This window comes from Helianthus annuus, chromosome 10 (assembly GCF_002127325.2).
Source record: "Helianthus annuus cultivar XRQ/B chromosome 10, HanXRQr2.0-SUNRISE, whole genome shotgun sequence".
Taxonomy (NCBI): domain Eukaryota; kingdom Viridiplantae; phylum Streptophyta; class Magnoliopsida; order Asterales; family Asteraceae; genus Helianthus; species Helianthus annuus.
Window position 1 is genome coordinate 32,551,720 of NC_035442.2, and position 25,344 is coordinate 32,577,063.

Here is a 25,344-nt window from a genome sequence, read left to right on the forward strand (position 1 = left end):
GAACCCAGGACTTATTAGTCCTAAAGCCTTATCACACCACCAAAATGCCACTAGGATATAAAACCATGGGCACTGCTATAAATATATTATTTGTATTATTTAGATAAGTTGTAGCGAATAAGACACATATACCTCCTTTTAAATAGATAATAATAGATTGTATATACTGTTAAAAAAAATAATAGATTGTATATAGAAAACTTAAAAAAAGTAATCAATTCCTATTTGTAACTCGTATGGAAATTTTTTTAATTATTTGTTAACAAATAGTGACTTCTTTACTGACTTATTAATAATTGAACCATGGAAAAAAATTAATTATTTGTTAACAAATGGTAACTTCTTTAATGACTTATTAATTGAACCATGGAAAAAAATTTAATTAAATGTTGAATAAAGTGACTTCTTTAATGACTTATTAATTAAACCTTAAAAAAACACTACTGTGTACAAATAATTCAGTTTGGTTGTGTAGGCTAGGAGTAGAGCAAAATGAAAAAAATATTTTGCTTAAACTAAAGAATTTTCATATCTCATACAATGATATTAAATACTTTCATAATCAATAATCCGTCGCAACACGTGGATAACGTTAACTCATTTAATTAATTAATCAAATTATTTCATTTTTACAGATTTCATTTTATTATATTTTTATTTCCGCTTGCATAAATTGGTTATTTACCTTTCTCATTTTTTTAATATTAAAAGAAATTAAGGTGTGAATCTTCTGAGAGCTTTCACATTGGAGTCTTTATATACATGCATTCTATAGAGGGGAAAAGAGGAAACACAAAAATACAATTACGTTAGAATTTCTAAAATAGAGAAAAATGTATAGAAACTAAAGTACACATGTATATTTAGAGGCTCACATTTAACGCTCTATATGTTTATTGTGAGTGTGTAAGAAAGAGAAAAAACTAATAAAATAAGTATTTGTGAGTAGAATAGAGATAAAATAATGATGATGCAGAAGGTTTTTAGAAAATAAACAAATTTTAGAGAAATATGTGTTTTTTAGTGTTATTATATAGATAGAGATGAAGGGTCCAATGTGAATATAAGATGATGTGTTCTAATTCAACCTAACGACGACAATTGACAAGATAATAATGACCCATTCTAACCTGTTCCATATAAAAAAAAAAATGTTTGTTCTTATTAAATTATTAACACAAAAGCATTGAATAATGCCTCAATGTGTTTTTAAAACATCAGGCTGGCTGTAAAATAACATGATGTATACTAATTCAAACAATTATAAACTATAGACCCAAACCGTGTCTGAGGACGGTGCCATCCTATATTAACTATAACGAAAAAATATTAAAATAATGATTAACCTAACACAAATATAAATATAAATATATATAAATGGTGTATCTATAAGTGGTGGATGTGTGGGACACCATGAACATGGGCATTTTTGTCAACCCAACTTCCGGAATCTAACAGCTATTATTAGTACACTTTACAACCTTATATCCAACTAGAAGCCTTTGACTCGTGTTATATGCCAACCAATATACACACAAATGTGATTCTACACAATTTCATCCAAAACATCTCAAAAACTTGTAAATACAATTTATATTAATTAGATATAATATTCCAAAATAAAAATAAAAGAGCCCTCAAGGTGACCAAACTTGTGTGTAAAAAAGAAAAGAATAGCATACAGATTTATCACCATAAATATTAAAATTCATTTTCAGCCAGCTTCCCGGAATCCGGTATCCGAAATCTCAACGACCTTTCGGGTTCATAATTTGGGAGAAAACCGCACTCGGTGTTAACCCGTCTGAATCCTCGCTAGCAAGACTCCTCCCGCCAATGCTCATAGACATCCCGGTGCTTCTAGAATCCGTCACGTTTCCATCATACTCACCACCACCACCCGCCTTTCCTTTTAGCGGCACCTCATCGTAACCACCGGTTTCCAAATCTAACGTCCCTTTGCTGCCACTCTCTTCCGCGCTCTCTTGAAGCTGCAACGCAAATTCAAGGTTCCACAACACATCGCCCATCGATGGCCGGTCAATGCCTTGGTCGGCCACACACTTCACGGCGGTCTCCGCCACTTTCTTGAAACACTCTGGCGAGATTTTTCCTTTTACGAACGGGTCAATGATTTGGTCAAGAATACCCTTATTGTGACAGTGTTGAGCCCATTCGGCTAAACTCACTTGCTCTTTAGGTAGTGCCGGGTTTAAAGCGGGTCGCGCACATAATATCTCAAAAAGAACAACCCCAAACGAGTAAACATCGGATTTATCGGTCAATTGTTGTCGTCTAAAGTATTCGGGATCTAAGTAGCCGAAACTACCCTTGACCACAGTGCTGACGTGGGTATGATCCAAAGCGGGGCCCGTTTTCGACAGCCCGAAATCAGAAACTTTAGCCACCCATTTCTCATCTAGCAGAATGTTGGTCGTTTTAACATCACGGTGGATGATGGTGTGTTTAGCGCCTGTGTGAAGATAATGAAGCCCGCGGGCCGCACCGATACAAATCTCAAGGCGTTGTTTCCATGTTAACGGTTGGTTTTGGGTTTTGTAAAGATGTTCACGAAGGGTACCGTGAGCCATGTAATCATACACCAAAATCATCTCGTTGTTATCTTCACAATAACCGATTAATGACACGAGGTGGCGATGTCGAAGTTTTGAAAGCATTTCAATTTCCGTTTGGAACTCGTTTACACCTTGATCAGATAACGGGTTCCCCCGTTTTATCGCAACTTTAGTGGCCCCACCGTCTATTTCTCCTTTATAAACTTTCCCGAAGCCACCGACACCAAGAAGTAAAGACTCATCGAAGTTTTTCGTGGCGGCTTTGATCTCCGAAAACGAAAAGTGGCGGCATAAGTTTGACGGTAGGGAAGACGCATAGCTTCCAGTGGTGGTTGTCTTGGCGGTAGATCCAGAAGAGTGCGAGTTTCCATACAAGGAAAGCGGGAGCCAGCCCGACGGGCCATCGCTCGAGCTCGGATCCTTTCGTTGCTTCCGTTTACGGGTCAAAAAGCAAACAAACAATCCGATAATAAGAATAGCTGCAATGCCGCCACCAACACCGCCACCGATCACCCCGGTTTTGCTCGACTTACCTGACTTTCTCGGCAATCCCCTACCAGGGTCGATGACCGGTTGTACGGGTGCTGGTGACGGAAGTGACCCCGCAAGATTACCGTCAGTCGTGTTTATTTTAAATATCTCAACGCCGTTCAAGATTGCATCGTAGTATTGCGGTTTCATTGCAGTGTTTGGATGCAATGCTAGCCATAGATCTTGTCTTGGACCCCCGAGAGACATCGTAACAACGTAATCTTTAAAGACAGGAACATCTTTCTTTGTTGCCCAAAGCATAACATCGGCTTCGGTTTCCGCGGTTTGATTGTTGATGAAGATTTCAAACACCCGTTGGTTACCCTTGGTTATGTATGGAGCAATTTCGCAGAAATGGAGCCTAACCAGATACGAAAAGCCCGTGTCGACATCAAAGTACCAACTGAGATTGAAATTTAGGTTGAGTTCGTAGGTTGGACCCATTGACCGGGCGGTTTTGTACACGTCAACCGGTGCTATATAATCGGGCATACCCGAAGGGTAACTGATTGTGATGTTTGGATCAGTAGCCACAGGAATCCCAACAGATGCCCCGAATATATACGGTGGGTCATCGGTCCACCGTCTAAAAAGCCCGGTATCACCAGATGGTGAAATCGCCTGACCGCCAACGTTTAATCGATAAACGTTTTCAAGAACCGTGGCGTCGTTGATATCGAAAGTCGTGCCTAAACCGACCATCATGGTATTTCCATCAGACGCGTAAATATCAGGGTGTGAAACGATTTCAATACCGTTGATAAACGCATATGAATCGGGAGTCCCGGGAGCCGGAGTGAATGTTAAATTCAAAGTTGCAGAATCGTTATTGATGGAATAGACATTGATGGAATACTCCTTGGAGATGTAATCAAAGTTCAGATTATTTGTCGTTTCATATGCACTGAAGTTTTTCAAAAGGGTATATGGTCCAGAAACGACGGAGAATACGCCTTTGGAGACATCAAGATTATTAGCATAAACCGCTGGATAGAAGTATAAGCGAACGAACTTTCGTCCCGCAGCAACAGGGAAACTGTAGGTGAATTCGGATCTGAAAATACGAGCGTTCATGTAAGGGACTGTTGGAACAGAAGGTTTTTGAATAGTTGCATCTGCACTTACAGAACTTGCACCAGGTTCTGCGAATTTTGACCCTATATCGGCGGTCCACCTCCTACCATCATCATCGGTTAATTCATCAGATGAACCACAATTTAACAAAATTTTATCGGCCGGAGAGTAATTAGCAGCTATAACTGAATGAATTGCACAGCTCAATAGCAGAAAATAAGTGAAGAAATCCAACAGGTGACACCTATTAGGGTTTCTCATTATAGTTCCACAGATTCACACCTGTAAAATATCACAAAAATGACAAACAAAAGTTAAAAAAGAAACTCAAATCAACTCTGGATTATCAGAAATTTAAGCGTTACATAAACGAACATACACGAAACACAATTAATTAGGGTTTATCATTATAATTCCACAAATTCACACGTGAAAAATATCACAAAAATGACCAATTTTTTTTTTCATATCAACTCTCAATTATCCGGAAATCAAAGCGACACAAAAACGAACATACACGAAACATAATTAATAATTAGATTATGAGAGGCTGAAATACTCACTGAAAGTGATATCTACAAAAAAAAAAAAAAAAAAAAAAAACAAGCAGCCTAGGGTTTATCGTTATAATTCCACAAATTCACACCTGAAAAATATCACAAAAATGACAGATTTTTTTTTAAATGTATAAAAATCAAAACAACTCTAGATTATGAGAAAATCAAACCGAAACGTAAACGAACATACACGAAACATAATTAATAATTAATATTTTATTAACTGAAAGCGATATCTACAGAAAAAAAATACAATCAACAGTTAACAAATTCAAACATAAACACGTAACAATCAACAAAAATCATAACAAATTAGCAAGATCTACAGCTATAAGCAGTTCAAATAGACAAACAACAACCTAGGGTTTCAGTTTTCGACGATTTCACAACGAATTTGAACTAAACAACAAATACGAAGCTAATACACATGCAAATGAACAGATCTACGAAGTTTAACAACGAAGTAATCTCAAAGAAATGCGCGAAAAAACTGTAAACCTGTGATATGAACAGTTGAAGACTGAAGAACAAGTAATCTGATTGAAATTGTGACGTGATGTTGTAGTGTAGTTGTTAGGTTGAATCCATAGATTGTAGAAGCAGCAGTTGATTTTTGAAATTGGAGAGATGATTGAATGAATTTGGTTGTATGATCAGAGAGAGAGAGAGAGAGAAATGAGGTGTTAAAAATGGGGGATATCCGGTGAGAGAGAGGGTGATTATAATAATATTAGCTGGCCGGTTTTTATATATTTTATATATGTTTTGTAAAGAACATGGTTGATGTGAGAGAGACGGAGACATATTTTATCATCGAGTTAAATGTCATTTTATTTCTTAGGCTCTTTGGTTTGAGTTATTTTATCAGTTTAGTTTAAAGGTTTCATTTTTTGTTTGTGGTTCTAAAAACGTTTCATCGTTGTCATTTCAGTCTATTGGGTTAACTTCATCCATTTTTCAGTTAACAAGAAAGGCAATTCGGTCATTTTATATGGCCGAATTGCCCTTCTAGTTAACCGAATTACATATAAAATGACCGAATTGCCCTTCTCGTTAACATAAAAAATGGATGAAGTTAACCTAAAATGACAACGGTGAAACTTTTTTGGACCCACAGACAAAAAATGAAACATTTGGATTAAACTATTAAAATGACCCAAACCACAAGAACTAAAATAACATTTAACTAGTTATTATCAAATGACAAGAGTGCCCTTCATGTATATAATATATAGTTAATATATTTGAATAGTTTTACCCTCTTAAGTCTTACTTTTAATATTTTCATGATCATTGTTGAATAGGTCGTTTTATCATTTATGGTTCTACTAGTAATTTTATGTTAAAACTAGATATGAAGTACGTTATGTTTTTGTATGAATTTGCAGTTGAAGTATAGAGTATGGAATACATATATTATGAAGTTTAAAGTGGTAAACAAACTAATAAATGTGATATTAATTATAATCCGCTAGGATTGGGGCTAGAATTGTTAGTTTGATACGTTGATGAACTTTCGGTGCATTGGCAGTCTATGACTTTTTAAAGTGAAAGTCATGGGTCGGAGTCTCGTCTGAAGCAAAAATGTTTTGAGTTGAGAAAATGGATTTATCACAGTGGGCCTTCATGTGGTGGGTTTTCACGGTGTGGATGGTCGTTTATCATTGGGTTTACCCGGGTAATTAAGCCTTTGTGATCGTTCAAAATAAATTTGTCGATATAATAACTAGTCGGCCCAAATAAGAGTGGTTTCTGGGCCGACCATTCCAATTATGTGACCAGGAATTATTGATTATGAATCATTATTATACAAATCATTTCCTTATAAATTAAATAAACTGAATTGATGTTTATTTTTATTGTTATATTTTTTGTTTGTGCAATTAAAAACAGGTTGGTAGATTCATTAAAATCGTGTATTTTTTTGTTTGTGCAATTAAAAAAAGGTTGGTTGCAAGATTCATCAAAATCGTGTATTGATTGACATTAAATTAAAATCATTTAGTGGTTGACATTTACCTTAATAACCCTAGCTATGGGCCATGGTTAACAAATCCCTTTAAAAGAATGCATAGTTGTATAAATTTGTAGTATTTGTGTAATTTAATTAAAATCAATCTAAATGGTTGACTTCATACAATTCGAGAATGGGAATGTTAATACTTTCTATGTGGGAATGCTAATTTCTACGACTAATATTAGTTAAACGAAGTTATGGCTAGGTACACGACGTAATACATGTAACCATAGCATAAACATAAGCTTTGGTCAACTTATTATATACCTTAATTTAGACGTGACAACTATTGGGCTAGAGCATAACAACCCCCCTCCTTTCTACTTTAAATGCACATATATTATAATCGTGGATAAATTTGACCGTGAAATGATAATTCTGTATGACAAGTTTTCTTAGAAGTTGCAAGCTTGATTTAAGTTTGAAGTAGCTAACTGCAGCCTAATCCAACAATCAAGCTTTCTTCACAGGAAAATTGTAGCAACAATTACATTCAGTACTTCATGTTATCAATACAATTTTCTTTCTTTTTTTAATATTTGAATAAGTGATAAAGGATTTAGAGCCGTAATTCATCAACTAAAAATCAATTTAACAAAAAAAAAAAGAATGAAAAATATAATAAAATTAAAAGTAAGTATGAATGATTGAAAAAAGTAAGTATGAATAGATGTAGAATGATTGAAGGCCTGTATATAAATATTTAAATTTAATTTGGTTGATTAATATTTTCTATTTTATCCTCGATAAAATTATAAATTGGAATTAACAAAAAAAGTCAAAAGAAATTAGAGAAAAAACAGAGGTTTAAAAATGAATTAGGTTTGATTAATTTTTTCTGTTCCTCAATAAAATTATAATTTGGAATTAATAAAAAGTCAAAAGAAATTAGAAAAAAACAGAGGAAAACACTCGAGCTCCAGTGAGGCAAAGGCTCAAATTGGATAACGCGTGAAAATGAGGGGGAAACAATTCGACAGATCATAAATACACCACACAGAATCTTGTAGCGGTGTCGTTTCGTGGCTTCGTTTTCTAGTTTCATTAAAAACCCTTCAACTATCGTCTTATTCTAGCTTGACCCCTCACGTTCTGTAAATCTTCCATAACTGGTCACATGCACTGTTGAAGTTAAATTGTTCTGACATGTTTCCTTTGGGTTAAGGTTAAAACTTAAAACTAGATACAATTAGTTTTTAAATGCTATATAAAAGATAGAGAAAATGTCTAGATAGTTCCTGAGGTTTGTCTATGTTTTACCTCTAGTCCTCTATGTTTTGAAATTACATTTAGTTGTTACTCAGATAGTCATCTAACTAAACGGTCGTTAGTTTTTCCAGTTAAGTGCGTGTAAAATGACAAAAATACACTTATTATTAAAAAATAATTTAAAATTTAAAAGAAATATAATTAAATGAAATAATTTATATATTAAACAATTAATTCTATATTTATATAAAGCATACATTTGTCACCATCATGATATGTCTCCTATCACCACCGCCCCTCCACCTTGCCGCCACCATACCACCACCATCACAACGGAACCACCACTCCCATCGTCGATCATCGTCGCAACCACCACACTCATCGCCAATCGCCATATTTAACCACCACAACCTGCAACCCACCCCCACCGATTCCTCGGTCTACACATCCCTTTAGCCACCACCACCATATCAACACCATTGATCCTACCACACCACCGCGCATCAATTTACCATGCCACCACCATATCAACATCGTTAAAGAGCACCATCTACATTAAGGTGTTGTTTGTTTTTTAAGAGGTAAAATGTCTGCAGTCTGCGGACCACATCTACAAACATCTATATAAGGAGAAGTGGACCAAACCTCTACAGTCTGCAAGAATAAGACTGTTTGTTTTTTAACGTATGTAGACTTCTAAAATAAAGTGGTGGTGGTGTACGGACGGTGGTGGTGCTGGATGGTGGTAGACGGTGGTGGTCGGTGGTGGTGATGGACGGTGATGGTGGTGGTGGTGATGATGGACGGTGGTGGTGGTGATAGACGGTGGTGGGTGGTGGACGGTGGTGGTGTTTAACCCTCTACAGACCTTAGAAGATCTTAGAAGTGGTTGGGCAAAGTCTGCACCAAGAAGAGCTCACGCATACGTTTTTTAAAGAAACGTCTTTGTAAAAACAAACAGTCTGCGCGTGGCAATGTCTGCGCGGCGCAGACAAAAGAATCTGCGTAAAGCTTTTCAGAAAAAACAATCAGCACCTAAAACTATTAATTAGTAGGATCTACTCTAAATCGTTTCGGCCGCCATAAAATAATTTGCTGGCGGTGGGTTGTGGTGGTCACACAAGCCAATCTTTTTTCGCTAGATCTACCATAAAATGATAATTCGGCAGTGCAGTTGTGGTGGTCACATCACATAGCGGATTTGCATGTGTTTTTCAAAAGGGTTTCAAACCGTATAAATCGTTTCAGATCTGATTTGCAAGTGCTTAAATGGCTGATATCGAGGTGTTGGCGGTCAATTGGAGATTGCAAAATGATACAATAGTGGGTAAGAGCATTCACATCCATCCCACCATATTTTCACCCTAACTCTTTGTTCCCGAGTTAACATAACGAGGGACAAGATAAGAAAAGAAAGTAAAAGTGAGAAAGGAAAGGACGAGAAAGGAAAAAAAAGATGTCTTTCCCACCATTTCCTCCCAAATCGGAAGGAAAGAAAAACTTAAGAATTTAGTCTAGTTTTCCTTTCATTTCCTTCCTTAAATGAAACTCGGGAACACGACATGTTTTATTTTCCTTTCTTAAATAAAACTCTGGAATACAAAATAATTTTACTTTCTTTTTTTTTTCTTTTCCTTTCCTTCCAATAGTAAACTATAGAACATAGTGTAAATTACACTGAAAAACACTACATTTTCTCTCTTTTTTTCAATTAAATATTATTTTTATACCTTTATCATTACATTTTCTCTCTCCCTCACTCACAACCACTTTCAAAATATATTAAAAAAAATTATAGGGGGTGAACAGTGTCCCCCAAATATACAAATGAACAATAATATTTTCTCTCTCCTCCACTCACAACCACTTTTTATACTCTTTATATTTTAAAAACACCACACACATAATTTGATGCCATGGATGTGAATGCTCTAAGAAGGTGGGTGGTGATACCATCAATCGGAGGAAAACGAAGAAGGAGACGGGTCTCGTTTTATCCAGCGACTTATGTGTGGGTATGGTTTATAGTGACGAAGATGAAGTAGGTGGGGTGGGTAGGTGGTAGGGGCGCAAACGAGTCGAGTTACTCGCGAGCTACTCAAGATTAATTCGAAAAAAAGCTCGAACGAGGCGAGCTTAAACGAGCTCAAGCTCGAGCCTAAAAAACAAGTTTGTTTAATAAACGAGCCAGAGCTTCGCTTATCGAGTTCGAGTTGGCACGTGAAAAATTATATATCAAATAATCATAATTAATATAAATTAATTAGGGTATGATAAACAAGCCGAGCCCAAGCCGAGCTCGAGTTTGAAAAATTACCTACGAGCCGAGCTCGAGCTTTAGAAATAAAGTTCGAATTGAGCCGAACTTGAGCTTTCATAAGTGAAACGAGGTCGAGCTCGGACTCGGCTCGGCTCGTTTAGACCATTAGTGGGTGGCGGTGTAACGCTCTAACCCGAATACAATAGTATATCAAAGTTTCGGATATTTAGGTCCTTGGTTTTTTTGAAAGAATACCAAACATGTCTGGGATGACTGACAACCGCTCTAACCCAGACGAACTGACTGATCGGTGCATTTTTAGGTACACTTGCTGCGTAATTAATTAATTATGTTATAAATGCAACAGTATTGTTCTAAAATATATTACTTTTAGTGGTTTTTTTTATTTTTTGGGTTAGCAATAGTTTGAGCTAAAATGATAAATTTAAAGTTCTAACAAGAAATAAATTATGTTTATGTTTAGAGAGTGACGTAATTAATTTGGAATTAATTGAGATTGTGGAGTTAATTGAGAGCATTACATATCTACGTAAGCTTGGAAGTGGATGAATTATAACATTATGGAATTAAATGCACTTTATTATTATTGTGATTTAATTTAGTTTGTGTTCCTTTTGCAGCTTAGAACCAACTATGCCCACAACCTTTGTTTGTTAAATATCCTGCTTTATTCAAGGAAGAAAGATTTAAGGACTGTTTGGTGAAAGATCGCGTGTCTGTGGATGATTCTGGGCTTCGTTTCTCTTGGGCCTGGGCCCGGTCGGATATTGATGTAAACAGTAACACCGAATTGAGTCAGTTGACTGATTCGCTTAGTGGTTTATGTTTGGGTTTGGGCAAGGATAGATGGATATGGAAGTATGCAACCGACGGTGTATTTAATGTGGCTGGGATCAAAAAAGTATTAAGCTCCGCTAATCGAGAAAGTCCCGAACGAGTGTTCAAGTGGAACAATTGGATACCAGAGAAAGTTGCTATAGTGGCTTGGAGGGCAGACATGGAAAGGTTACCGACCAAATGCGCGTTGTCTAGGAGGAATATACCGGTTCAAAATAATATGTGTGCCCTTTGTGGTGATTATGCAGAAACTAGCGAGCACATCTTCGTAGCCTGTCAATTCGCCCAGACAGTTTGGCAGAATTTAGCGGCTTGGTGTAACGTACCGCCCATTATCGCGTTTGATCTGAATGACCTACTAACATTACATGAAGTTACCTCCGGAACATCGAAAAGGAGGAAGGTGCTGCACGCTGTGATCCTGGTAGCAATATGGAGTCTTTGGAAGCTAAGGAACGAAGTAGTTTTCAGAAATATGATCCCTAACACAACGAAGACCTTGGATGAGATTAAAGCGATGGCTTACCTTTGGATTAAGAGTCGTTCAAAGATGATGTCGATGACGTGGGATGATTGGTGTCGTTTTGAAATCTTTGATTAGTTGTATGTAGAATCTCTTGTTTTTTGGTGTTTGTAATCTTGTATATTTGGCGGGTAGCATCTTGCTACATTTAATAAAATAATTTTGTCGGCCGTTATAAAAAAAAAAAAAACCAACTATGCCAAGAACTATAAATTCTGATTATCACAACCAAGAATTAAATAGAGGAAACGTGGTCAGTGGATTAATTCTCTGTGGGCTGCAATTAAAAGATTACATGCTGGGCCAATACTAATACAAAATATCATACATGCTAAGTAGCCCATTAAAATGTCATTGTGATGTTATTAAGAAAGGCTCGAGAGAAACATGATGTAAAAGGGATGTCGGCAATAAATTAGTCTTGGAGGGCACGCATCATGAGGCTATTTAAGGTGCTCTTTGAGTTGTTTTTTTTTTTTTGGAGAGAGTTCGCCATTGATAGTTCAACAATAGTTGTTTCGAGGGGATGAATCTTTCATCATTTTCTCATCTCTCAAGCCATTCTTGCTTGTCGGATCAACTCGGGATGGCAACTGAAGCTGTAAAGACAACCATGAGCGGCTAACCTCTCGGTGACTTCCACCCGGATGAACGTGTGTTTGGTTTGACATAATTATCTTATTTCTGATGGCAACTGAAGCTGTAAAGACAACCATGAGCGGCTAAACTCTCGGTGACTTCCACCCGGATGAACGTGTGTTTGGTTTGACATAATTATCTTATTTCTGATTCTTGTAAACTGGTATATCTTGACTACTTGTGTTGATTTCTTGGTAAACGTTGATTGTGTTTGAATTATTTATCGTTTATTAAGTGTATTGGCAACTTTCGTGCGTTGTTAGCGGGTTGGTAAATTGGTGGGTAATTGATACAAATAAACGGGTTGTTAAGTTGTATGGTGAATCTTAAAAACTATACTTAACAATTAATCAAAGTTATTAATTTCAAGGTCATGTCTATGTGGTGTTTTGAATCAGTAAACTGATTTTTGTGTTAAAACGGGTATTCAAGATTCCGGGTGGCGGTTACTTCTTATTCTAATAACATTTTTCGTGACAAATTGTATTTTCTTTTAAATCAAACAAACAAACCCCCAATTAGATAGTTTAGTTCTTAATTAAATTCTTTTACACTGACCACAAATTCCCGAGGATACGTACCCTACTTACGCTATCTACGTAGTTTAATTCGGTTTTTGATTGACCCTTACAGCAGTCATCACAGACATAACATGTTATTACACAAGCTCAAATCAAGGTTTCTGTCACGAACAAATCAAGCAAACATCGTAACTGTGAAAAGTAGCAGGCACAAACAAACAAAAATTGACCTGAATTCCTCGACCAGTCATCAGATATTATGGTTTCTTTGACAAGGTATGTGACTATGAACACCAGTGGCAAGACCTGCAAATGCTACAACTTGAAAATCTGCATAAATGGATAGAAAAACACAAAATTTCATAAATAAATACCTGATTAGGGCGAAAGTTACTATCATAAATTGTTCCACGCCGCCATCACCAAGATCTGGATAAAAAAAGAAAGAGCGAGAGAGAAAAACTGATCAAAATCCTAGCTCTTAAAACTAAAAAGCATCCGTGTTTTGAATCTAGAAGCGTTGAACCCTAGCAAGATCGACAGAAGATTTGGGGACCTGGTTTTAAAGGATATAAAGAGGGGGAAAGAGGGATGGTGATCTACACTATGTTCCCGAGTCATTTAACAGGGGGAGGTGAGGGGAGGGGAGGGGAAGGAAAATTTTCTTTCATAATCTCTCCAATTTGGGAGGATGAATATATGGTCATATTTGGTCATATTTTCTTCCCTTTCCTTCCCCTCCCCCTGTTAAATTAAACTCGGGAACATGGTTTTTCATATTTTCATCTCTTTTCTCTCCTCTCCCCCTGTTAAATGAGTCTCGGGAACAGAGTGCTAGGGTTTGAATTTTGAAAGCTGATAGAAAGAATGGGCGTGATTTTTAGGATATGTTGTGCTTAATTTATTATTTTATTATATATAGTAATAGATATTATATTTAGTTTAATTTAAATAATGACATAAGTAAAGCCTTGTTGGCGGAATATGTGATCGACACATAAGCATTGTGATGTCATTCTCTAGTGTTCTTTACTAGAATGGGATATTTTAAGTAATTGACCTGTTGGAAGTGGAAAAACTGTTGAAATGAAACAAAATTACTTTATCAAATTGCGAATGTTTGTTATATTTGATGCAACAAACCCTTTAAAAATCAACGGTTTTGTTTAGAATTTCGTTGTTTCTTGTTGTTGCCGAAGGAGTAGAAAATGCATTTGCTTGTATGAAAAAAGAAGAAGAAAAAACATGTAGGTTTCGATTATCCAACTTGTTGATTCTTAAACATATGATGCCTTTATAAAACATATTGCAAATACATATTTTTGTAACACGGGTCGGGTCATCCCTAATATGTTGATTATTGTTTTCTTAGGTGGGAACTGATTTGATGAGTGATGGAAGTTCCCCTACAGGAGTAGGTACATAATGTCTCGTAATTCTATCAACATTTAAGATATTATTACAAACGACTGTTTAATCATTTTACAGATGTTTTGTCTCAAACGAGTTAATTAGAAAATTAGTTATCTAGGAATGAGTCAGAGCTTATTCTTACCCCCGTGCAACCTCCACAATCGATTTTATTTAAAGATTTAGGTGACTAGGTCAATAATATCAGGTAATTATATATATATATATATATATATATATATATATATATATATATATATATATATATATATATATATATATATAGGGGAGAGTTATCTTGAGAACACTAAATATTGCGAGAACCGTGAGAACGAATAAAAAAACCAATCAAAACCAAATTTTTTTAGTACAAACCTCATTGTAATTAAAATACAATATCAAAAAAAGAATTTACAACATCAATTAATTCATTTCTCCTCTCAAAATCACTTTTATTAGAATTTTTACACATGTGTAAATATAACAAATTTACACATGTGTAAATGGCAAACTTACACATGTGTAAATTTTCTTTATTTACAAATTCACGTAAATTTAAACGTATAAATGAAATTTATAACATTGTATTCGAATAATAATGATAAGTGTAAAAAGAAATTTTGAATTTGAATTGTTTTTGACAAAGTTTTCGCGATTTTTTGATTCGTTCTCACGGTTCTCGCGATATTTAGCGTTCTCATTTAAACCCTCCCCTATATATATATATATATATATATAAAGCCCATTAAGTATAACCAACTCTCAAATCATTCTTGGCCCTTAGATCTTGCTGAGATGAAATCCTGACCATTTAAACTCCATTTTTCAACTGCTATTGTGGCAGTTCTGGGCGGTTATGTACGCCCCCTCATTTTCCGGCCCATCTTTCCCACTAAACACGGTTGCTACAAAACTGGGACGTGGGTAGAATGCAGTTGACGACCTCTCTTATATAATACAAACCCTTGCATTCAAATATTCGCCTCCACACATCCTTCTGTTTGCAGTACAATTCGCCTGTAACCTTCGTATACAACCCTAGCTCCATCATCAGAAAGGAAGTTCAAGAAGATGAAGACCTTCAATTATCAATGGCAGTTGCTCTACTTTTCTTCTCCTTCCCTCTCAGGTATATCTCATTACCCCAATTAATGTAATTTAATTTTGCAGTTCTTTCATACTGACGCTTTGATTCATGAGATTTTGATAAAATGCTATAAAATTGATGCTTAGGGTTAATATTTTTTCAATTCTTTGAAAATTAGGGGTTATTCAAAGGTGTTGTCACTAAAATGCTATAACAGGTTTATTCAAAGATGTTGTCACTAATTGAGGATGACCTGATTAAAAGGTCTTATTACTAGATTCAATTTAATATGTGCATTCCACATGCTCGATGAAATGTCTGTGAGAGAATTTGAGGTGATTTTGGTACATGTTTCAACAGTTTTTTATGGATGTATGGTGCTTGCTAATATTTTATTTGATTACAGTTGTACAAGGACTAATTTTTTTGATTGAAGATGACACACGCGTCTGTCTCCTCCTCAATCGTTAGTCCAGTGTTTGCAAGGTACTGTTTTTTTTTATTTTTCATTGAAATTTGATGGAAACCTGACTGATATTTCTCAATTTTGTAACATTTGATTTGCAATTTATGGATAAACTGTAACAGGTTCTTGTACTATGTTACTCAGGTGCATTTCTTAGATGAACAGTTTTGGAATGTGAGTATGATTCCAGTTGTCAATGTACAAACCCTAGGTTGTGGGGAGATGACTTTGATGATTTCAGTTCAATTGGAAGCCTTTCTAATGACAATAATGTTTAGTTTCTTGATCCAACTCTTAATTTACCCTTGATTTAATTCTATTTTCAATTGTATGATTCAACTTTGTTTTCAGTGATGCAATAAAAGGGGAAGAGGTTGAAATTGGAAAAGAATACTGTTTGGTTTCGTGAGTATTTCCCTACTATTCTTTTGTTAAAGTGTAAAGAAGCACAATATGTTAGTGGTGGCCTTCGGTATTGTCATCTCACACTTGCTTTCACTTGATAAGATAAACTAATATCTTAAATCGTAATACTGTTATGTTCAAGGATTCATGTCTTACGAACTAATATTTTATAACTAAGCATATAAAGTATAAACCGTTGTTACAATACTGGGTGTTGGTTTTTGGCGGGTTGCATGGTTTAAAAGTTTGGATAAAATGTTCTCTCCTGTTGTTCAGGCACCATACGATTCTTCAAGACTTAAAAGTTCATTCATTCAGGTATCATGCTTCGATTTTTATTAATCTGTTCACACAAATTTATTCTTCAAATTCAATTGGTTAGTTCCTAACGATGGGCCAATGGATTGCTCCATTTACCCGACTTGGGCTGCTATCATGCGGGCCCAACAGATAAGGCCCAAAGATAGTTTAACTTGCCCATTAAGGTTTCCTTTACACAAAAATGAGCGGGCAACGAGGATTCAGAGAACGCAGGCAACATTTAATGCCTGATATGAAGAGGATCTCGGCTGGCATTGTACTTCTCTAGCGGAAAACATTAAATGAGGTCGCAATCCTACCGTTGGGGGTCAGACACGTGTCTGAGCCCCCCGAAGACCCTCAAAACCCGTTAGATCATCTTATTAAAATATCTCACATCGGAGATAAGGTTTCATAGTTATATAAGAGAGAAGAGAGGTGATCACAACGGACTCAAGGTATTACACTAATAACTCTCCCTCGTTTATTCCGACAACATTCTCCTACATTAAACACACACACATTTATTGGATTCACCATAGAGGAACATTCCGGTGATCACATTCATCGGAATAAGTTCTTCAAACTCTCCGGCAAGTTTACTTATTCTCACGCCGGAGCTTGGTCACGGATCCCCTCCCGGGGCCCTCCGTGACGAGTGTAACAGTTTACTTTTTTGTAGCAACGAAGGCTGGGATCTCTTGACGTCAGCGAAGACCCTTTGAACATCACCAGGGATTTGGGTATTCGACATTGGCGCCATCCGTGGGACAACAGTCTAATTGGTGTTCCCACTCTGAAACTCCGACGTTGAGATAACCCATTTTGCAAGAGGCAACATGGCAACTCCACCCAGCTCACATACCATCCAGACGGCGCAGAACGATCATGATAGGGTCACAATGGAAGACATAACTCATGAGGAAGAGAACGAAAATCAGGTGGAAATTCTGGAAAAGGAAGAGACTATTACTCCAGATTTTGTTGCCATGCACAGGGAGAAGTTAAAAAAGCATCTTGAGGATCTAGAAAGACAAGAGAAACTTGATAGACTCAGGGCTAGACTGTCCTTCGACACACCTTCCAACCAGGAAGGGGTGGATCTACAAAACAAAAGCAGCGACAATGACCCACTTGAAACCTTCATGACAGCCCTTAGACAGATGTCCTCGGAAGAGAGAGAGAGAGAGAGAGAGAGAGAGAGGATCTCATTACAGGGAAGAAACAAAAAGGAAAAGAAAAGGAAAAGGAAAATCAAAGAGGTGATGGTTTGGATCAACCCTACCTCCCTCGGGACTTAGCTGAGATATCAAAGTTCACTAGGAGAATCGCTGAAGCACCCATGCCCCCCAAGACAAAGCTACCTCCAAACTTCGACAGGTATGACGGAACTAGAGATCCCGAGGATCACCTCCATGCCTTCAGGGGTGCAGGGCAGCTAGGACGGTGGCCCATGCCGATTTGGTGCCACATGTTTCTGCAGACCCTGACGGAGGGAGCCAGGCTCTGGTTTGACAGCCTTCCCCCCGGAGGGATTGACAGTTATGAAGAGTCAAGTGAAAAGTTTCTGAGGAACTTTGGTCAGCAAAGAAAAGTGGTCACCCAAACGAAATCTTGCACATAAGGCAGAGGGACAATGAGCGGATAGACCAATACATGGAGAGGTTTGTCAAGGAAAGCATGAACATCAAGGACGTCCTGGAGGTCATGAAGATCAGCAGTTTCATCAATGGGTTAAAACATGCACAACTATGCGAGAAGCTGGGGGAGGAGTTCCCACACTCGTTTGATAATCTCATGGACAGAGTTAGAGCCTTTGTCAGGGGCAAAGACACAGTTAGCAAAGCTAAGGAGATGGACACCCCACCCCGAAGGGTCAACCCAGCTGCAAAACCTCCCGAAAAAGGTACACCTTACTCAAGAAAACCAGCTTTTGATATAATGTTGCATGATAGAACGAGGCCCTTGTATTCCCCATATAGGCCTCGGGGGAGAGGCCTATCCCCCTACTCTGACAGCTTCACCCCTCTCACCAAAACCCCAAGTGAAATACTGGCCACTAAGAGGGTGAAGAGTTCCTTCCCAAGACCGCCGCCCATAAAACCAGGGCCAAAGGCACAACCGAACGAATACTGTGACTTCCACAAAGGGTTTGGTCATAAAACTGATGATTGCATGTATCTAAAGAGGGAAATAGAGGCCGCGGTGAAAACGGGTAAACTGGCCCATTTGGTTAAAGAAATTAAGGAAGGAGGAGGGGATCGCAAAGGGAAAGATGTGAAGGAGCCTGGAAGGGCAGATGTAGACATGATTCGAAGGAGGGATGACTTTGATACCACCAGAAGTGTAAAGGCCAGAATTCTGGGCTCCCCATACCGCATGAAAGCTCCTATCTTGATGCCACATCTGGAGGAAAACGAGGTGCAGCGACTCCCTTTTAACATCTCAGCCATAATAGCTGGCCACAAGGTGGCCAGAATACATGTGGACGGGGGATCCGGGGTAGAAGTAATATATGAGCACTGTTTTCTCAGGTTTGACAGGGATGTAAGAGATAGGCTCGAGGAGGACTCTATCCCCCTAGTAGGTTTCAACAACAGTGTGTCACACCCATTGGGAAAGATCAGACTCCCATTTACAGTCGGGGTAGGGGATCGTTTCCGGACTATAAACCTAACTTTCATAGTGGTCCGGACACCCTCAAAGTACAATGTAATCCTGGGAAGACCTGGGATTAGAGATCTGCAAGCACAGTCATCAACCCCGCACGGAGCTTTAGTGTTCCAAACGCCAAAAAGGCTTGGCTTGGGTGAAATCTGCATATGAAGTAATTTCCTCCGTGTCTGAGGGGGAAGTATCGGAGAAACCCCAAAAGGACGGGGTCGAAGAATGGGTCCTTTGTGACAGATTCCCGGAGCAAACGGTAAAAGTGGGAAGTCACCTGAGTGACAAGTGCAAAAGCGCTCTCAAAGAGCTGGGCCCTTCTCAACATAGACGCATTTGCATTTCAACATGGAGACATGACAGGGATTCCAAGAAGCTTGACCGAGCATCGACTCAATAGATACACCTGGGCAAAACCAGTCAAGCAAAAGAAGCGGAGCATGGGCCCCAGCAAGAGAAGGGCCGCCTGTGAAGAAACCAGGAAGCTGCTCAGGGCCGGAATAGTAAGAGAGGTAAAATACCCATCTTGGGTTGCTAACCCGGTCATGGTCCAGAAGAAAGACGGAGGGTGGAGGATGTGCATTGACTTTCAAGATCTAAACAAAGCATGCCCCAAGGATTGTTACCCCCTCCCAGAGATAGACGTCCAAGTGGACTCCTTATCTCAGTATCCCCTGAAGTGCTTCTTGGATGCCTAAAAAGGATATCATCAAATACATATGTCAATGGAAGACGAGGAAAAGACCGCCTTCATCACAGACGAAGGGACATTTTGCTATACCAAAATGCCCTTCGGACTCAAAAATGCTGGAGCCACCTATCAGAGGTTCATGAATGCCTTTTTCAGAGAACAACAGGGGCAAAACTTGGAAGTATACGTCGATGACATCGTTATCAAAAGCCTGACCGAGATGGCCATGATAGATGATATAGCTGAAACTATTCGAACCATGCAAGATGTTAATATGAAGCTGAACCCCGTGAAGTGCTGCTTCGGGGTAGAAGAAGGGAAATTCCTGGGAGTAGTGGTTACTAAGGGTGGAATCAAAGCTAACCTGGAGAAAACTCAAGCCGTGGCCGAAATGCGATCCCCCAGGTCCCTGAAAGACATCCAACAGCTGAATGGAAGGTTAATCGCCTTAGACCGCTTCTTGTCAAAGGTAGCCGACAGGACCCTTCCCTTCATGAAGGTGCTGAAAGATTGCCTTCAAACAGACAGGTTTAAATGGACCTCTGAGGCAGAAACCGCTTTTCAAGAAATGAAGGGCTACATTTGCAAACTCCCAACCCTAGCTACCTCAGTGCCCGGGGAAGATCTGCTTTTGTATTTGTCTGCTTCAAAAACAACCATAAGTGCGGTTATGATGGTGGAACGGGAGGGGAAGCAAATACCAATATACTTTATCAGCAGGACCCTCAAGGGTCCTGAGGAACGCTATATGCCCCTGGAGAAGTTAGCTTTAGCTCTTGTTTTCGCGTCCCGGAGACTCAGAAGATACTTCCAAGGACACAAGGTTACCTTAATGACAGATCAACCCCTCCAAAAAGTGCTAAGGAGGCCGGAGCTATCGGGTCGACTGGCTAAATGGGCAGTCGAATTAGGAGAACAATCTTTGGAATTCAAAGCCAGAACTGCCATGAAGGGACAAATACTGGCCGACTTCTTGGCGGAGGTCCCTAAGGATGAAGAAAAAGAACTTTTAAAGTGGGAGGCCTTGGAGAAGGAAGAGAAAGAGAAGGAAGACGAGCCAGTGTGGAAACTACTTACAGATGGGGCCTCCAGCGAAGAAGGTAGCGGGGCGGGCATTACGTTGATCAGTCCTGAGGGGGTTGAGCTAACCTATGCCATCAGGCTGGACTTTGAGAATACCAACAACACCGCAGAATACGAAGCCCTTTTAGCAGGGATGAGGCTAGCCAAAAAGATGAAAGCAAAACATGTGGAAGCTAGTACTGACTCGCAGTTAGTGGTCAAAGAATACCAAGGGGAATATGAGGCTAAAGACAACACAATGGCTCAGTACGTGGTAAAGGTAAAAGAAACAGCCAAGGCTTTCAAGACCTTTAAACTAGAATACATCCCCCGCGGGAGAAATAGAAAATCCGATGCCCTCAGCAAGCTAGCCTCCGTAGCATTTGACCACCTAGCAAGAGAAGTCAAAGTGGAAGTCCTGACCTCCCTCTCTCTCGGCACAGAGGAGGTGGCTGCGATCGAAAACGCACAAGAGACATGGATGACACCGATTGTAAAGTTCCTCAGAGACGGAACTTTACCTGAGGGAGACTGGGCAGCCAGGAAGGTAAGAGTCAAAGCCTTACAATATGAATTGATTAATGGAGAACTTTACCGAAGGTCATACCTGGGTCCATCCCTGAAGTGCGTTGACAATGAAGAGGCTAAGTATGTAACCAGAGAAATACATGAGGGGATTTGTGGAATGCATTCGGGGCTGAGGACAGTAGTGGCAAAAGTAATGAATGTGGGATTCTATTGGCCTCGAATGTATGAGACAGCATCAGAGGAGATCAAGAGATGTGACAATTGCCAGATCCATGCACCTATGACACACTGCCACAAACACCCAATGATACCTCTTTCAACGTCTTGGCCCTTCCAGAAGTGGGCCATCGACATAATTGGGCCATTCCCAGAGGGCCCGGGAGGGGTTAAGTACGTGGTGGTTGCCATCGATTATTTTACCAAGTGGATAGAGGCGAGACCATTGGCAAAAATAACCGGGGAGCAGATGAGACGATTTGTACTAGACAACATCATTTGCAGATACGGGGTCCCAAGGGAACTGGTGAGTGACAATGGTGTCCAATTCGCTGGAAAACCCTTCAGGCCATGGTGCGAGCAGATGCACATACACCAAGTGTTTACCTCCGTCACCCATGCCCAAAGCAATGGACTAGTGGAAAGAGCAAATCAAAGCGTCACCAAGGGGATGAAAGGGAGACTCGAAAGGAAACAAAAAGGATGGCTGGAGGAATTGCCATTTGTGCTATGGGCATATAGGACCACCCCTAAGGACTGTAACGGGGAAATTCCTTTCAGCTTAACCTACGGGACGGAGGCTGTCATCCTGGCTGAAATAGGATCCCCAACTGCCAGAATGAAGCTCAGGGAGGCCGAAAATGAGCAAGACCTCCGGATGAACCTGAATTTGCTTGAAGAGAGAAGGGAAGTAGCAGCAGTTAGGGAGGCTAAGTAAAAAAACAGCTTGAAAGCTATTACAATGCCAAAATGAAAAAGCTTAACCTCATCCCGGGGGACCTGGTTTTAAGAGCAAACGAAGCCAGCCTACAGGAGAGCACAGGAAAACTAGGGCCCAACTGGGAAGGACCCTACCGGGTCACGTGGGCAAACGACAAAGGAAGTTGTAAGCTGGAGACACTTCAAGGCAAAGAGGTCCCAAGGATATGGAAACTCATGCAGCTCAGGAAGTACCACATATGAATAAGAAGAAAGTCTTTTAGGAAAAACGGCCAGGTAACCACTTTTGTAATGATTAACTGATAGTCGGGGGCTTACCCCCAAGAGAAAACCTTTTGTAAAAACTTGTACTGGGGAAACTTGGTGTAACATTCCTATTTTTATCATATAAGAATTTTAGGTTTATTTAAAACCACTAGTAACTAGTAACTAGTTTACTTTTTAATATAATAAATTCGATCCAAATAGTTTTAAAAACTATTTTATATAGTTGGTTGAAATATTATATTAATTAATTGGCCTGTATACGGGTGACCTTTCTAAATAAAATAAAAAAGTATATAATAACTTATATTATTAGACGGATAGATTACAGGTAAGTTAACTATTAGAAATATGAAGTACCTAGTTGGACCCAAGAACCGTTTAATAATTAAATTATAAAAAATACATTATATTTGAACCTACTCTGTTTTAATGAAACTTGGTTCAAAATGTAGACAAAAATATTCTCATTCTAATGACATATTCATTATTTTATAAAACGTCATATTTTAGAAGTTATAAGTGTCAAATGAATAAAATAGAATTCTTAAATTCAATATTTGGTATACATGTGTGTTTGTATTGGTGATTAAACATGAAAGGTGGCATAAAAGAAGTACATACGTGTAGGAAATGTTGTGGCAACTAAAGCAACCAGGCAACTATATATAAAATTGTCCCATTTCACTTTCTTTCACAAATTCTTTCGATCTCACTCTCTCTATATATATATATATTCTTATTATTATTTTCATCTATAATAATAAGGCTCTGCCCCGTTTTAAGTGTTTTAACTTCCGATCACCGCTACCTTTTCCGATTGATCTGAGCCCCATAACGCATGTCAAGGCTCTGCCTGACTAAGTTCATAGGTGTTCTGTCTCGTGACATAGGGACAAGGTTGAATTAGGGGTACTATACTTAATACAAGTGCATTATATATTTTTAAAATATCTCAGAAGCTATATCCAAGATTTATACTAGGAGGCTTTTTAGTTGAATCCTAAAGTTACCAAGTGGGTCCACTCTCTTTTCTCACCATTTTATTCCCTTTTTGTGATTCACCCAAAACTATTATTTATTATTTTGTTTTGTCAAATAAGAAACTCTATTTGAGACCCCCAAGTAATCCTGCACAACCCCTAAAATTTTCAAAACAATCAGAAACAGGATCAGGGCCCCTAAAACTCAGGGGGGTATTTCCTAGTTGATATTATCAACACAGTTTCTTGTCAAAAGCGAATTTCTTCAAACCGTCGACTCAGCTAGGATACCAGGACATGGGGCTACCCTATGCTAGAAGGGCTCCCCTCGCGCCACGCGACAGCCCCTCGCGCCACACAAGGGAGCTGTTTTTCCAGTATAAATAGAGGGCTGTGGGACTTAGATTTCTGCGTTGGTTCGACGTTCAAATTCGTTTCCTACACTGAGATATCGTCCATTTACTATAAAAACACACAGGATCACGAAACGCTGCTACGATACAGGGTATTAACTCGATCGCTGCTACGATTCAATATCCGATCGATTGAAACTATCCGAGGGATGTTTAAGTGCTGCTCAAACCCGGGTTATACTTTGTCATTTGTCGTGATTCCGATAGGATGTTTGAGTATCGCCCGAACTCGGGCTATACTCTGTCATTCGTTGCGAATCCGCTGGATGTTTAAGTTTCGCACTTTGTCATTCGTTGTGAGGTTTTAATCTCGTGAGCTTATCGTAAAAGTTGTATTCAGTTACTTACCTAGTTTCGTGTGCATTATCGTTTAAATTAGGTTATCCGGCTTATCAGTAGACTAAACTCTACCCATACACTTACAATCAAAGTAGATGCTAATTCTCAGAAGAGCTTGAATCAGGAAACTTGTTAAATCAATATTGCATGCTTATAATGTGAGTCATTCTCTTTTTACCAAACCTGCTTTCAAAATCATGTTTGTTTTCAAAGTTATAATTACAGGGATTAAGTCTTTGTAGTCTTCATTACAGCCGGTGTGTGGGGTTTTGTATACATTACTTGTTATCCATCACCATTGGACAACGAGATAGCCAAGGGGTGATATGACCATAGTCACAGACACCATTGGACAGCGAGATAGCCAATGGGTGGTCGAGTGACAAATACCGTGGGTATATGGTTGACATATAGAAACATTGTAATCGCTCTTAATACTGTAAATTATAACCATGAGTCATTTTGTGCAAACTGAATGAACTCACTCAGTATTTCCTGCTAACAAAACCTTTTTAAAATGCATTTCAGGTAATTACACTAGATTGGAATAAGAGTTGGATACGGCACCAAAAAGGCTTACAGAAATGGCTTGATTTACCAATTAAATTAAATTAAGAAAAATTGTTTTATGTAATCGGGTTTATCCCTTATTAAAGCTACCATTGTAAAACATGGGATTTTATCCCATCTATTTAATAAATAAAATCCGGTGTTTCTAAACTCTGATATTTTTCCTAACTCACGGTCCTGATGAAATTTCCGCTGCAATCTTTTCTAAATAGCCACCGGTACCACTTGGCTGTTCGCGGCTCTCGATTCCCTCCAGGGTGGGGTTGGGGGACGTGACACTTGGTCCCCAAGAAATGAATGATAAACGGACAACTCACCCGTCCCCATACCTAGGCAAACGTGCCTAGAAGAACTATAAACCTAACAACAAACAAACACACGTGTATAAGGTATATCAAACATACCAAACGCCCGGCTGTGGGGCAAAATAGGGTCTACCTAACCCAAAGAAAACGGACAAA

The 25,344-nt window shown here is 38.6% G+C and overlaps 3 protein-coding genes and 1 long non-coding RNA gene across 5 annotated transcripts; 3 read left to right on the plus strand and 1 right to left on the minus strand.

Annotated features, from left to right (window-relative positions):
* Positions 1 to 1,529: 1,529 nt before the first annotated feature.
* On the minus strand, positions 1,530 to 5,457 carry LOC110884522 (receptor-like protein kinase FERONIA). The gene is made up of 2 exons (XM_022132241.2): positions 5,237 to 5,457; positions 1,530 to 4,463 (listed from the first exon to the last, which is right to left on the minus strand). The coding sequence occupies exon 2, from the start codon at positions 4,440 to 4,442 to the stop codon at positions 1,749 to 1,751; it is 2,694 nt and encodes an 897-aa protein (XP_021987933.1). The 5' UTR covers positions 4,443 to 4,463; positions 5,237 to 5,457; the 3' UTR covers positions 1,530 to 1,748.
* Positions 5,458 to 9,880: 4,423 nt separating this feature from the next.
* Positions 9,881 to 11,683, plus strand: LOC110881061. Its single transcript, XM_022129437.1, has 2 exons — positions 9,881 to 9,979; positions 10,871 to 11,683. Exons 1-2 carry the CDS (start codon positions 9,881 to 9,883, stop codon positions 11,681 to 11,683), a joined length of 912 nt encoding a protein of 303 aa, XP_021985129.1.
* Positions 11,684 to 15,041: 3,358 nt separating this feature from the next.
* On the plus strand, positions 15,042 to 16,947 carry LOC118482951. 2 transcript variants are annotated; one of them, XR_004869335.1, is made up of 3 exons: positions 15,042 to 15,304; positions 15,669 to 15,748; positions 15,873 to 16,376. It is a non-coding gene; the product is annotated as an uncharacterized LOC118482951 (long non-coding RNA). The 2 variants fall into 2 exon arrangements; XR_004869337.1 differs by lacking the exon at positions 15,042 to 15,304 and adding an exon at positions 16,410 to 16,947 and having other exon boundaries at positions 15,312 to 15,748; positions 15,873 to 16,133.
* A 2,875-nt stretch (positions 16,948 to 19,822) lies between these two features.
* LOC110881062 lies at positions 19,823 to 22,312 on the plus strand. The gene has a single exon (XM_022129439.1). It carries the CDS (start codon positions 19,823 to 19,825, stop codon positions 22,310 to 22,312), a length of 2,490 nt encoding a protein of 829 aa, XP_021985131.1.
* Positions 22,313 to 25,344: the final 3,032 nt, after the last annotated feature.